Here is a 15,477-nt window from a genome sequence, read left to right as displayed (position 1 = left end):
GTACAGACAAATAAATATAGAATCATCCCCTAAATTTCTCCTTCAAAAGAGAATGAGGCAGTTTATGCAAAGCAAACTTTAAAAATGAACTAATTCAAGTCAGCTCTCTGTGCTGTTAACACAGAAGTCACCAGGCATGATCATGCTGGGCCTTTCTGCTGAGAGATGAGGCAATAACAATCACAAACTTTTTTCAGGGTCTGCCTTATTCTCATTTGTAAACCACGGGCTGTGTTTTATAAAAACACTGCTCAGACTGTAAGCATACAGGAGCTATCTGCTTAAGACTGAGCCGGCTTTGTCTCTGTAACCTGTCTGTGGGGATCACATCACTGAGTCCCGCTGGTATTTCTGAGGCTCAGTGGGATTCAAGGATCTTTCCAGTGAGATCCTTTGGAGTAGGTTATCAAGGTCTGTAGCTCACTTAACACCCCTATAATCCTACTCTAAACCATGACATTTAGAATTTATTTATCCTTAGATAAACATTCTTTTCAAACTCTTTTTCTTTTTGTTCTGTTGCTTCAATAAGATTAACTCCTGAGATAAAAATAATGGCTCCCAGTACTGACTGCATATAGCTGATCAACAAATACATGTTTTAAAACTTAAAGAAAAACTTGTAAAAGATGCCTAACCATACCGAATAAATTTGGAAAAGAGATAAGGAAAAACGTCACTTCGAACTTCACTATTTTAATACAGCGATTCTGGTATGCAATGCAACCCCAGGACTTCTCAGACTTTTCAATTGAACTAACCCCCCTCCACTACCCCCAAAGAAGAGGAAAGTTAATCAGTAGTTGTTCACTCCCTTCTCTGAGGATAGGCCCAACCTTAGGGCAAAAATAAGGGAAGGGAGAAAAGTCTCAGTAGTAACTTGCCTAGATGGCTTCATTTACCAGGCAAAAAAATAGTGTGAGCTTCTACCTTTTTCAGTAAAGGTTCTTTCTAGTGAGCGATATCGATTTGCAAAACATGTGAGACAATGTAGATACACAACGACATCATTTATGGCATAGGTTCCCTCAACAAGTTTCAGTGGGAGACGTTGCAGGCGGTGCCCAGAGACACTCAAGGGTGTGCAGCCTGGTGCTAGCCTTTTTTCATATGACCAACCCTGTCATCTAAAGCACAAAGCCTTCCTAAATCTTTCATAAGCTCTGGCTCTAAGAGAAGCTAGCTAGACCACATATGGCTCTATGCCTATTTCCTGTCTATTTGTATGTAGGTTTTTTTCGTTGTCATATAATTAGAATGGACATTCTGGGTATGGGTGTGGGAACCGGGTATGGGCCATGTGCAGTGTGTGTGGCGTTTTGGTCAAAGTCTATATGCTTTCTTTGTTCATATGATAGAGAGGAAAAAACCTTGTACAATTTTCTTCTTATTATTTTGAGTGTCCCTCCATAGGTTTAGTGACATGTATATATTTGATCTAATTTACTGCCTTCATGCACTCCATTTTTAACTAACCAGCCCTGATACTTTTAACCAGCCCTGATACTTTCCCTTCATCTTAAAATCCTCTGAATTCCACTCTGATCCCTACTACTTGCAACGGCAGTAGGTGGGTGGCTTAGCCTAAAGCTAATTGATGTAATCTCGCAATTTCTTTGATGTCCCTACTTTAGCTTAAAAATCCATGCCGATTTTATAGTCTACTACCATATATAATATCTGTTTGTCTCATAAAAATGCCTTAAGTCATCATATAATAATATCTGTGTTTGTTTCATATAGAAAGTGTCTTAAGTCACTTTCCAGCTAATTTAATATCCCCTTCCTGTCTTTAAGGAAACCTGATATGTCAAGAAGACGCGTCAGGTTTACCTCATGGCTTCTTCCTCCCCTTCACACAATCTTAAACCTTTAGGGAGAACAGAAGGCCCAGTTTGAGAAGTAAGACATTTGACTGTTGGTATTCAAAACTTTGACATTTATGGGTTTGACCCTTCTCAAAAGATCTTGAAGATTCATGATGCATAGAATTCTTTAGCTTTGCTGGGGCCAGTATTGGACTTGTGAGCATGTGTTTCTAGGCCGGTAGTGGGAAGCAAGTCCCATAGACAGGGAGGGGGCCTGGCCAGCAGCCCAGCGTGCAAATCTTAACTTGGCTTCCTTGTTCTCTAGTTGTCAGGCTCTCAATTATTGGATAACGACACTCAACAGGGTCAAAGGCCTACCATATATCTTCCCAGCCTTCTCTCCAGTCCCAACATATAATAAATACCTCTAAACTAAGCCATTTGGCTTGTACCCCAATGCTATCATTAGATTCATGTCACTCCCCTATTCAAAACCCTACGGTGACTTCCCATCACACTGAGAACAAAAATCCAAACTCTTGACTATGGCCTACAAGGACTTATGTGGCACTTACTCACTCTCTGACTTCATTTCTTGGCATTCTCTCCTTGATCACTGGGTTATATCCACCCTGGCCTTCCTGCTGTTCCCAGAACAGGCCTGGCTTTGCACCGGCTGTCCACTCTGTCCACTCTGCCATGGCCTTCCTCCCTCACTTCACTCAGGGCTCTCCTAGACACACCTCCTCAGGGGCTCTTTACCTGACCACCTTCTCAGAACAAAAGCATCCTTAGCATCGCAAAACAAAAGCATCCTTAGCCTTTTGTTCTGCTTTCTCATTTATAGCTCTTGTCACTTTCTGACTTCATATAAGGTATTTATTATTTATTCATTTACTGTTGACCTCCCCAACTTAGCAAGTAAGCACCCTGGAGAGAGGAATCTTGTCTCTGCTGTAGAGATATTCTGTGAGCATCTGGAAGCTACATGAATCCCCACTTAAGCCAAGATTGAACTGCTGTTAGCCATTCTGCCACAGGCTTGCCTGCCAAAAGCAACCCAAAACACAGACAATTCACTTGGAACCAACCTGAAGCATTGAAGCAGTACGTGTCATACTGGGAAGTGTTGGAGGTGAGGATGTACACCCCTGTGTTGTTTGCGGCACAGATGGAGTTAGGGTTGATGCGGGGGATCACTACGTGCCCTTCTATGAACCCGTACCTGCAAAAGAAATACCAGCAGTTACACACCTGCAAGGCTGTGATGAGTATGTCATCATATCCCATCGAATGACATGTCATGCAGTGCAATGCTTCATTCAACTCACCTCAAGGGGTGTTAGAGGTTCTCACTGCTGAATTATATGAAATCCTAAAATAACAGCAGAGGGAGAGGAAAAGGGAGCGACAGGCTGATAGAGACAGAGTGATTTTGTTTAGGGCTCCATAAGAGTTTTTAGAAAAATAGATTCATGAAATTTGAAAAAATTAGTTTCAAATAAAATTTGTTGTCAGCAGTGTCAAGTCAGTGGGAACAAGCAGAGGGAAGCCTGAATCACAGAAGAGAGAAGAATGACCACTTTATGATGTGAGATTCGTTCTGGCTCTCCACTGCTTTCATATTTTTCAGAAAATACATAAAATGACCGGCTTCCATAAGATAGGACTACGTAGCTATTCATTTCAGTCCACAGATGTCATACCTGTCTCATTTCCCAACCTCTACACTTCTCTCCCAGATTCACCTTTTCCTGGGACTCCCTCATTCCAGACTCCATTACTCTAAACACAAAGCCTTGTTCATATGTGAAATACAAGAGCGTTTTGCCTCGTGAGCATCCCAGGCATAGTTTCATTGCTCGTGGAAGTAAACTGACTGTCCTTAAAATGGGAGTAATAGTGATTAAGTAAGTAGATAGCGATGCCTCATTTAGCTCAGGAATTTTCCAGGAGCAGCATAGCCAGAGAAGTGCTTCAGCTCTTCTGCTCCTACCAAGGTGTTTCTGGGCACACATTGGAGCTGGGGGGCCCTTTCAGATACAACGTATAGCACCCAGCCTCTTCTATCAGCATCATGGTGGCCAAGTACTCACTGCACAATTTCTCCCACATATAAAATGTCTCAAAAAATGAGATATGGGCTGACAAAATACCATTCGCAAAGGAAGAAGTGATGGCAGGGGAAGGTCAGAGAGGCAGAAGCTAAATCCAGCAAGTTTTTGAAAACACAATGTTGGCTGTAATGCACAGCCTTGATCCTTTGCATCTTTCCTGCCAGCGGCAACAATAGTGCATTACCCTGCAAGACCCATGGAAATGGCTGTGAGTTTGAAATTTTGAAGCACATAGAACTCATTATGTTTATGTGTTGCAATTGTAGCTCCCATGACTAATCCCTCACCTAAACGGACAGACTGGTTTCTCCAAAGACTCCTTAGCTTGGTGGGGGTAAGGGTTGCAATTAAATGTTAATAAGTTTCCATATATCTGAAAATTGCTACTAGTCAGGGTGGGGCAGACAGAAGAGTAGCTGCTAAGGTTTTCTCATAGCTTGAGACACTGCCATCTGTCCTATGGCAGATAGCTGATTCGTAGCTAGCTACCTGAGTGAAATTATGGAGATGAATTTTGCAATGCTTAATACTAGCTATAGGTAGAACAATAGATTTCTTTGGCATAGTTTTTCTCTTTCTTTCTTTCTTTTCTTTTTAACTAATAATACTCCTTGTTGAGCCTATTCTCTCTTCTACCCCAATGCATGTGCCAAGTCTGTTTGAGAGGGACATTCTAGAATCTATATTCCCTTTGTAAGTTATTCCTGAGCTTTTGCCATGTCAACTGCCAGTTTTATGTGTAGCACATGAGTTGGCGATATAAACATTTATATGTGTGTATACTGCACGAATAGATTGCTGTTCACAAAGAGGAAAGAAATACTCAGCAAATCCATGCAGCATCCTTCTATCTCCCTTTTGCTCTGTCCTTCTGGGGGGCTTGTTCACTAAAATCTTGCCCTGGGCTCGGAAGAAGCAGGACCTGACCTGGACTCATCCCCATGTGAGTGATGTGGCCCAGGGCGAGCTGGGGAACTCTCACCTTCGGTTGCTTCATCCGTAAGTGGGGTGATATAATCGGCCAGGATTAACTGGCAGGTTGTGGGCAGGTGGGCAGCAGGGTGCCCGGCATCTAAATGTTCTGATCATTGGCCAGTGGGAGGACTAAGAACTTCCCTCTTTTTCGGCATATGAGGACATTTCTGCATTTTATAAGTATGCCTTGTGTGCATTTCACGATCAAAATGCAGCTTACTAAATCCGCTTTCTTAGGCTCCTGACCTAGTCAAGGCCATGTTTAAGCAATTAGCCTTGGGAATAGAATAAATGGATCTACTGATTGGCCTTCCTTCACTGCAAACTGCAGTGCAGGGCGAGCAGCTACCAGAGCTATCTCCCTTTTTCTGCTCCCTTTTGCGGTCTCCCAGACCTAGCTCTGAACGCATACAGACGTCTGTATCCAGCTGCTCTTTGTTTTAGAGCAGTGCTACTCAACAGAACTTTCTGTGATAATGGAAACACTCTGTAATCTATATTGTCCCATGCAGTAGCCGCTAGCCTAGTTGAGCAATTGAAATATAGCTAGATTCTAATTTTATTTAATTTTAATTAAGTGTAAATTGCCACATGTGGCTAGTGGGTACCCTATGAGACAGTGTGGCTTTAGAGCAAAGATTTTCTTTTTCCTTTTCAGCAAGTCTCAGCTACCGTTCATGAAGTGGGTGTCTTACTCTGTAACCAAAGATAGGCAATAGATGTATTCAGCTTACATTTAACGGTTTTCATAAAGAAATTACGAACTGGACTTTTAAAAAGCAGTCTGTGTTTGTACATGTGTGCCTCGAAAAGAAAAGGTAACTACGTTACCTAATGATATTACATTGCAAAAGCACAGTGGAGGGAGCTACAGGCTGGAGTGGAAACTTCAAAGCAGTTGCTCTTCTAGTGTAGACAAACCAAACTACAATCACTGTGGTCCTCACTACCGCTTGCTCGCTCGTAAAGTGCAGCACTAGCCACAGGGCGGTTGGAAACTCAAAAAAGAAAAAAAAAAAAAGAAAAAGAAAAAGGAAAAAAGTCCATTGCCTGCTGGGATTGTCCTCCGGAGAGAAGGAGGGCTCGAGGAAGGCTCCATGGAGCACCATGATTACCATAGCCTCTCAGGGGCCCCTCGCGGGTCCCTCCCATTGCTTCCCAAACACTTGTAATACAGCTTAATCTTTTTCATACCGCTTTTGTTTTAACCCTTTCAAACCAGAGGAACAGGATTAACAGAGAAAGAGAGAGAGAGAGAGAGAGAGAGAGAGAGAGGTGTTTGAAAATCCGCTGTGAGCTAAGTCCGCAAGACCAAGACTCCACCAGGCACGTATTTATTTTAAACACTGTTATTTGGTTTACATTTTCTTGTGGTTCCGACAGTGATAGTGCACGCTTCTTCAAAGCCAGAAGAGCGCTGTAGAAGCACTTAGAGGATTATAGCCAATGACCCTTAATGGGCAACCCCACTATGATTCACAAAGTGTTTTAGACGGCTTTAAACTTCAGTTGTCATGCAGGTTCCAGGTCGACTGGATCAAATTAATAGTTGGGGCCTACGCTTCAGGAAATCACCCAATCAGCTGTCAGGAGGAGACTGCCCAACTCTAAGCCCCACCCCCTGGACCCAACCTGCCAGCTTTCTGAAAGGGGCGGGTGCTGGTCTCTTACCGGCAGGTCTCAAACCCCACGCTCAGGGCTTTCTCCATCTGGGCCATGGTGGGCAGGGTGCAATTGAAAGCCTTGCAGAGGTCAGCAGCCTCCGTCCGCGAGATGCTGTAGCGACCATTTTTCTCCACATGGAATACACCTGCATATCGGCAGGTTATATTCAAATCTATGAGATAAAACAAGCATGTTAGATTCTTTTGCATAACTAATTTGGAAGGGGTAAGTCTGTTTTTGAATAGCCTCATTAAAAAGCCAAATAAACTTTTCTACTGGCTGGAGCCTTCCATATTCACTGCAACATTCCAAAGCACCATACATTAAGCTCAAATCTGAGGTAAGATACAGTAAAGTAGCATCGCTCTTACTTTCTCTCCATCAATGACTCCTCAACCAAGTTTTTAAAAAGCATGTGATTGGGAGCTGGCCTAACCACTTTGGGTTTGGGGCTGCCCGATTGGAATTGGTTTTTGCTCAAACTCTTAAAAATTTTACTATGCCTCAGTTAATCTTTTAACAACGGTGACATTGCACAATGGTACAGCCACTTCGGAAGGCCGTTTGATGGTTTCTTACAAAACTAAACATTCTCTTACTATGAGATCCAGTAATCACACTCCTGGTATTTACCCAAACGAGTTGAGAACTTAACGTCCACTCAAAAACCTACACACGGATGTTTACAGTAGCCTTATTCACAACTGCCAAAATTTGGAAGCAACCAAGGTATCCCTCAGTAGGTGAATGGATAAATAAGAAAAAATGAAATAAAAAATGAGATGAAAAGCATAATCAGAAGCCTATTTCTGATTATTAAATACAAACTTGTAGAAAATATATAAAATTCAGGAAAGTAATGAAGGAAAAGCAAGTCCACTACTAAGAAAATTATAGCTAACATTTTAAACATTTTGCTGTATCTTTTTTTCAGTTTGTTTTCTGAATACATGTAGGTGCGTTTCTAGTTAAAATGATACTAAATATACAATTTTAGATTTGGGAGTCTTTTTTTCCACTAAATTTTGTATTATGAGCATTTTCCCACAATCATGCGGTGTTGCTCCCTTGCTTATAATCTCCAGTGGCTTCTAGTTGCACCCAGAATAAATTTCCTTATCTCGACTGATAAGATCTACATGATCTGGCTCTTATCTCTCTCTCCAAGCTTTAAGCAGCGGCTCCACGTACAAAGCTTTCCTTCAGTTTCTTTGGTCACTCTGAGCTTTCTCCGACCTTAGAACATGTACATCTGCCTTTCTCTCTGCCTGGAATGTTCTGTCTTCAGATGATCACATTCTCGTTTTCAGTTCCTCATCACCTCATCTCAGAGTCCTTCCCTGAACACTGTTATCCAACCTGCAGAGTTTCCCTCACCTCACCTTGCTTTTGTGTCTTCACAGCAACTTGTTTATTTATTTGTGCATTTAGTTATTATCCACCTGCCTTTTCTGTGATGGAAGCTCCAAAAAAGCAAAGGCCTTGTACTGGTTCACAGCTGTTTCTCTAATGCTCATAACAGTATCCAACAGAGAGAAGATGCTCAACAAACACTGAATGAATGATTCATTGACATTTCCTCAAAAACATACTTTTAACATCCTGACAGATAGATCCAAGACCTGCTGTTTGTTCCCAAGAGTTAATGGTATTTAACGTGAAGCTTAACTCCTATCCACTGCTTAAAGAGTGATTCAATCCAAGGACGTCTGTGAGTTTCACAGACATTAATCTGAAACCTCAATAAGGAGCTGAAAAATCCTCTGGTTCTACGGGATCCTCTGTAACAATCTCAAAAGATTTCAAAGACCTTAACTGACAACTCATTATTTTTCTAGGACTATATTATCCCTGGTTTGCACTTGGGTAAATGCCAAAAGAGAAAGGTTAAGTCATTAAAATTGTCCTAGTGAAGCATGATTCCTCCTGAGCACTTCCTCGAGCCTCAAAGACAGTCCTTCTCTAAGGATGCTTACTAAAGAAGTTTCCTTGGGAGCCTAACACATGGTGTACCACATGCCAGGCTGGGCACCACTTGGTTATGAGCCGGGTCTCGATTCCACTAAAATAAAACAAAATAATACAAAATAAAATAATAAAATAAAATAAAATAAAATAAAATAAAATAAAATAAAATAAAATAAAATAAAATAAAGATAAGATAAGATAAGATAAAGTAAAGTAAAGTAAAATAAAATAAAATAAAATAAAATAAAATAAAAAAATAAAATAAAATAAAAAATAAAATAAAATAAAATAAAATAAAAATACAATACAATACAATACAATACAATACAATACAATACAATACATATGATTCAGGTAGGGCGAGCTTTAACCCAGACCTTTTTTCTCACTTGGGCAGGTCTGGAGGTAGTCAGGGTAGATTCTGCTTATTTATCAACAAGAAAATTGAGACTCAGAAAAGTGAGTTGCCCAAGAAAGTGAGAATTTCTGTCCAGAACCTGTAGTCACCTTCCAGAATCTCAGTTGCTTTGTTCTACAATTCTGAGCCAATAGTCTGGATAGGGGAAGCCTGTTATAACAGTGTCCTAGGTACCTGGCACCTTTGGGATTCTGTGTTGCATCAGCTTCTGAGAACCTTAGCAGGTGAGTTTGATGTATGTATGTACATGTTATCTACAGGAGAAGAAACTGAAGCTCAGAAAAATTAAACAACTTCCCAGCTATTAAATTCCATCTCAGGTCTGTTTAATACCATGTTCTGAACCACTTTGTTATTTTCTCTAGGATCCTTTCTCATCATTAGAGTGAGTCTTTGCTGTAAAAGAGAGAGGTACACTAAAACCATTTTTGCATAAGAACTAAGAGAGGGTCAGTGTTACTGAGCTCTAAAGGCAGCAGCTGCTTTCTTTTTTCTGGGCAGGAAGCATGTTCCAACCACTAGGAAACAGAGTCTGACAAATGCAAAATGAGATGATAACAGAGCTGTTAAACTTTCATGTGATCTTTCTTGACCGGAAGTAGTGAAGGAAGAAACAAGAAATGGAGCTTTGAAAACATAAGCCAATAACATCATTGGTTTTGTTTGTATCATTAACGTGTAGGTGCTTAAAAAAAGCATCGGAACCAGGTGAGATGGAGAAAATTTGTTTTTGTGTGATTAGTTCCTTTTTGGGTGTAATGGTGTCACACAGCACTTGGCCGATGAAGCAAGGAGAGCGCAGAGGAGGAAAATGCACAAGGCCCTTCTGAAATAGTGTTTGTTTTTATTAACGTTTTCAGCTTTGGCCCAGGTTGGCCAGTCTTAGCAAAGGGAAACTGTCATGCTGGGCGATAGCCCTTCCGGGGGGCTCTTCTTGTCTAGCCTACAAAAGAAAAACAAAGCCTTCCAATCAGCCTTTGGGAGATGAAGCTGATAGGGAGACTTTGACAGATGGCAGGAGAGGCCAGCTGCCTGTCAGTGTTCAGCCAGGTGGCTTCTGTCACTACCAAGTTAAAAATAAAGTCTGAGGCATGGACGGTGGCTGGTGTTCAATGGCAGTTTCTGTCATATTAAAATTAATTCTAGTTTGCAACCTGGCACACAGATATGCAAATACAATCAGAAAAATTCAGGGTAAGACTTTGGAATAAAATCCCTGTGCCACAGCCAACGTAGCTTTATAGACAATATATGCACGCATTGTGTGAGTGCGTCTACATGTGTGTATGCAAGAAGTGCATGGTTGTGTATGCTCTGGTCAGCTCAGACAGGAAGGAACAGGTAAACTCAAACTTCAGCCTTCCCAGACTTCAAGACTTAAACATTCCTGATTTATAGTAAGTAGGTATCAGCTAAAGGCTGCCAAATGAATGAAAGAATTCTACGCCATGTGAAAATTCCACAGCATACATTTATCTTAATCTCGTCAGGGTTAGTTCCTAACCCTGATGGCATTTAGTCATCTAAGAATTGCAAAGATGGTGCCCAGAATTTATTTCAGGTCAACTATCCCATGAGTGTCACGGTTCCTCCCTCTGAGTCCCTTGTCCCTTAAAAGGGACCAAACCTTTAGGGTTGTGTATCCTTCAAGTCCTGATAATTTATGATGACTTTCCAATGGGCTTCCTTAACACTTATACAAACTAAAATTATTACCTCAAAGGGTATTAATAACATCAACAGCAATAATAGCAGCTAATATATATTGTGTACTTATTATGTGTACGCCAGGCACTCTTCTAAACCTTTTACAATTACTAACTCATTTTAGCCTTAAAACAACCCTATGAAATGGGTAATGTTATTATTCCCACTTTCCAGATACAGAAACTGAGTCACAGAGCATGGAATGAAACATGCCCATGTTCACAAAGCTGGTAGAGCCAGGATTCAAATCTAGCCAGTCTGGCAGCAAGAGTCCACAGACTTAACCATTAGGCTACTCCTCCTAATTCCGATGTAAGTACTTATGGTCTCTCAACCTCCCTAATGTACAGCTGTGAATATTCCCAAGGTTTAAGTAAAGTTAAAGTAAGGCTGAGGCGTGAGTAGCCACAGACTACAGATCACCGGATGGTCACCAGTGTCCATGGCAATGACACTGACCACACTGGAAACCTCTGCAGAGAGACAGGACTCCTGAGATATCTGTCTGTCTGTCTCTCCTGAGAAACAGAGACCTCTGTGATTCAGGATCTGCTGTGAGTCAAGAGGCTGATATTAAACGGCTGATTGCATCTTTCAAACAAGGCTTTCCAACTGGAAATAAATCAAGAACGTTTTCCACTGAGCCCTCTGTTCTCCACTAAACCTCCTGGATCATGTAATAAATGAACCGTCCCAAGTTCCTACCTCTGAGAAACCCAAGGGGCAACATAATTGTTTGGGGTCACTTTTGGATTCAACGTAGAGCCTCTCTGGAGGGAGAAATGGCACCCAGACCATCAGGGTGCCTGTTACTATAGGGTAGCGAGGAGGACAGAGATGTCACAGGGCCCAGCACCTGGGAATCTCATCACCTACATGGGAAGAGGCCTGCCAGTATGACTTGTTAGGAAGATTTTTTTTTTTTTTTTAAAAGGAACTCTCTAAGACTGTGTCCTTATTGTTTAACCTGCTCTCTGCTACCAAACTCACATGAGATCTGTGATGCTGCCAATTATGGCGGCTTCTGGGTAAATTCATTCTTACTTCAATAAATAGTTGACCCATACACCATTAACCTTGACTACATTTTCCACTAAGTCTCATATCAAGGAAAACAGATCTCTGTAGTAAAATCACCCCGGCACGTTTCAAAACTTTGCCTAGACTGCAGGGACTGAGAGGAATGGCTCCTTGGTTTGCCCCAGTCATTTCCTGAGTAGTAGAAAATCATGAGATCTGCTGGCAGTAGAGCACTGTGTAATTTTCCCCAACTTGCCATTATCTACATCTTCCCAAACTTTCCCGAGAGGGGAGTGGGAGTGGAGGTGTCACATAGGTGGCTAGTGATGGAGCTGGGTGACAAGAGGTTTTTAACCCGGAATCCATGAGTTGGTCTTCCAGGGGTCTATAAAACTGTGAAATTGTACGCAGGATTTTGTGTGTATGTATATATGTGTGTACATTCATGCGTATGTGTGTGTGTATGTGTGTGTGCGTGTAATTATTTTGGTGAGAACTGCATCTTTGCATTTCTCAAAGAAGTCTGTGAACCAAACATAGAAAGAATTGCAAGAAATTATTATCTCCAAGGTCTCTTCAGGAATCAAATTCCAGGATTCTGGAATTTTGCAACTTCTCTGTGGGCTTCATGACAGCAGAGGCTGTGCCTGTCCCTCACCTCTGCATCCCCGGTACCCAGCGCAGTACTGCACAGAGTAGGCACATGTTGGACAAATGAATGAACAAATGAACAAATGGATGAATGAATATTCTCTTTCTCTCTGCAACCTGAGAGGACAAGCAGACTTGTGGGGCACAAAAAGGATATCTCTCAGGTGATTTCCCCACATTACATCTAAAGCATCACCAGCTGGGCCTTGCTGAGAATTCTCTATTGGACACTTAAAATGTCTTTTGCTGGAGGCATTTTTGCTTCTGAGAAATTTTGCTGTTTTCCCTGGAAGCAGATGTTTCAGAGACCAACTTTCAGTTTTGTAACTGGCTTTTCTGTCCGGACTTTAAAAATATCATCTCAGCGATGGGCATGCCTTTTTGCGTCCTGTCATGGGGCCGTTTCTGAGGTCAGATCCCCTGAAAGAGGGCACCAGACATAGTGTGCCCCTTGTGAAGACCATGAGAAGGCGATCTACAGTCACACTGTGCCCAGACTCAGTTCTCCATCCAGACTTCTCCAGATCATCCAAAATGATTTAAATTAGTTTTCTAACACGAGACATTCAGATGTCCCTGGTTCCTATTTGTCATCTCTTTAGGAGAGATGTGGCAGAATTAGAATTCTTCTACTGATTTGGTCCCAGAGTAGGCCGTCTGTCTGGGGGAAGTTGTTTTTTCCTGAAGATGGGAAAAAGCCAGTTTCTACAACTCAAAGACTCGTGCAGTTCCTCTGGCCATGATAACAATGGCAAGTCCTCGTCCAGTGCTTCCTCTGGGCCATATGAGGTTTTCAACATTTTACACCTAAGAACTCATTCAGTTCTCACAACAACCCTATGTGATAGGCACTTTCATTATTGCCATTTTACGCAGGAGGTAACTGATTCATTGAGAAGACATGAGTTATCTGAGCTAGTAGGCAGCAGCCCCGGGTTTCAGACTGAGCAGTCTGACTAGTCACATTGCAGTGCTAAGTTGTGCATGGGACAAATGCTAAAACTACAGGAAATCCACTTACTCTCCTGTGGTTTTTAAAGTGTGGAGAGGTGAGCATTCATAGAGAGCTCTGGAGAGAGGAATTTGAACTTATTGAATATTATTTTAAGATTAGAGTTCTCTTGATTCCAGACCACAAGTCATAAAAGGGCAAGACCCTTTGCCTAAGAACTTGGGAAGGCTTCGGTGGGAAAACCCTCAGTAACAGAACTTCTACTCTCTCCCGGGGAGAAGATTCTGAGGTCTCCATGTCATTGGCTTTCCTCAGTAGGGACTGGCTACCTCTCTCTGATTCTACCTGTGCTCTTCCCATGATCCCTTCAGAACTGAGAATCCAACTTGAGCTGCAGCCTCAGGCTTTCTCTGCCCTTCTTGCCTGATGGCTCTGGCCAAGGTCAGGCAGGGCGAATAGAGGATCCTGGGACTCAGGGTTCGCCCAGGGCATGGATGTCAGACCACAGGCTGTCCTTGTGACAGTCTGAGATATCTGTTACCCAACCCAAAATCTAAACAGACCAAGCCAAGATGCCAGGCCAATTTGCTAGAGCATAGTCTTCCAAATGATTGCATCTTACTCTTGCATCAAGCTCTTGGGATTCTGTCACATGCAAGCCTCCTGGGCAGTGGCAGTCTTATTTTTATAGTGTTTTTCATGAAATAATCAGGATTCCATTTCTGTCTTCTGATTTGCTGAGCTCATGTCTCAAAAAGATTATGCAACTCACAACCCAACCGAACTAGAAAAAGAAAGTAGAAAAAGAAAAGACCATTAAAAAAAAAAAAAATTATTGCTAATTGGATCATCTGTGTTTAAAGACAGTAGGAACAAAAGACAGCTTCTAATCAAATTCTCTTGCAACACGAGAGAAAAAGAAAATCCAGAATGACCGAGCATGGTCTCCCAGCCAGTTATGAGGAAAGCAGGACCTCGGGGATCCATAACTGCTGGATTCCTGACGCCTAGGCCAGTGCTCTTACTATTGAACCGCTTTTATACGTGGACTGAGCAAGCCATTCCCAATAAAGTCAAAATCCAGTGTCTTAATGAGACATAAAGAAGACATTCTGTTCTTCTTTTCTCTGATTGTTTGATGTCTTTGAAGCCCAGAAGTTTCCATCTGGGAGTCTCCCTAGCTATTACAGACCCTGCTGCCACCCGGGCCTGCTAGTCCAGAAGGCTGGCAGTCTTCCTGCTGCCCCCACGTCACTTGCCCCCATCCCCTGACACCCACGTGATGGGCGCCTGGTGAAAGGGTCTATTGTTCAGCATCCACTTTTGAATGAGGCCAAAATCACACTCAGTGGCCAGATTGCCTTTGGCTGCCCAGTGCAGACCATGAGTCTTGAGTGACTCAGTCTCTCCTGGAATTGCCCTAGAAGCGGGTAAGGGTTTAATGAGCAGAGAAAATAGTCATACACAATCATACCCAGAGAATTTCCTCCAGAATGGGTCTTGGGTGGCTTTCAACTGAACTATTCATCTCTTGGCACTTGGAAAGGAAATGCGCCCTAACTTCTTGGTGCCTGGCTGTACCCCCTGACCTCTCAGCTTTTTGTCCAAGGAACATGGAGCCTGTCATGGCAGCCAACAAGGAACCACCAGGGGTCCATCACATTACTTCGTCAGAGAAATGTCCAAAGAGACTCTCAGCACTACTCTGGCCCTTCTGTCAAGGTCTCCAAACGATCGACCCATGAAGTTCTAGAATTGTTTCACAGAGTCTGGGGAGCCCCCACCCCTGTCTCCTATAGGGATGGTGGGAACTGGGGGGAAGTAGGAAGTGGAGAAAGCCCATTTAGGCCTCCACTCCTCATCTTAGGTCCAACCGTCTTTCTGGCAAAGGAGAGTGTGTGTCCCAGAACTGTCACCTCAATGTCTGATTCTGAAAGGCCAAGTGATCTTTGGTGAGTGAGTCTCCAGGAAGATGGCTGAGGGAGAGAAACCTCAGGATGTATCCTTGTGTGTTGCCATGGCGATCAGGAAATGCTCAGGTCTAGCCTTGCAACATTTGTTTTCTGCTTTTTTGCATCATATCGGTTTAGCAGATTAACTAGCACAAACCCAGGATGTGGTAAATGAAATTAAAAAGCATCTCAGGGGCCCACATGGGGTTTTTTCCTGTTGCAAGTAGAAAAAAAAAAAGAGGGT

General features: G+C 42.4%; 1 protein-coding gene across 19 annotated transcripts in view; it reads right to left on the bottom strand.

The window, feature by feature from the left end:
- CD44 (CD44 molecule (Indian blood group)) overlaps window positions 1–15,477 on the bottom strand; it is an 81,667-nt gene that overhangs the window by 40,424 nt on the left and 25,766 nt on the right. For all 19 annotated transcript variants that reach the window (XM_023528662.1, XM_023528664.1, XM_023528665.1 and 16 more), the window contains exons 2-3: window positions 6,572–6,737; window positions 2,900–3,033 (exon numbers count right to left, since the gene is read on the bottom strand). In XM_023528662.1, the coding sequence (XP_023384430.1) occupies window positions 2,900–3,033; window positions 6,572–6,737 (300 nt within the window). The remainder of the gene's footprint in view (window positions 1–2,899; window positions 3,034–6,571; window positions 6,738–15,477) is intronic.

Source organism: Pteropus vampyrus, unplaced genomic scaffold (genome assembly GCF_000151845.1).
Source record: "Pteropus vampyrus isolate Shadow unplaced genomic scaffold, Pvam_2.0 Scaffold31, whole genome shotgun sequence".
In the NCBI taxonomy this organism is placed as follows: Eukaryota; Metazoa; Chordata; class Mammalia; order Chiroptera; family Pteropodidae; genus Pteropus; species Pteropus vampyrus.
Note: the sequence above shows the minus strand (reverse complement) of the source record. Positions and strands in the feature narration are given on the sequence as shown.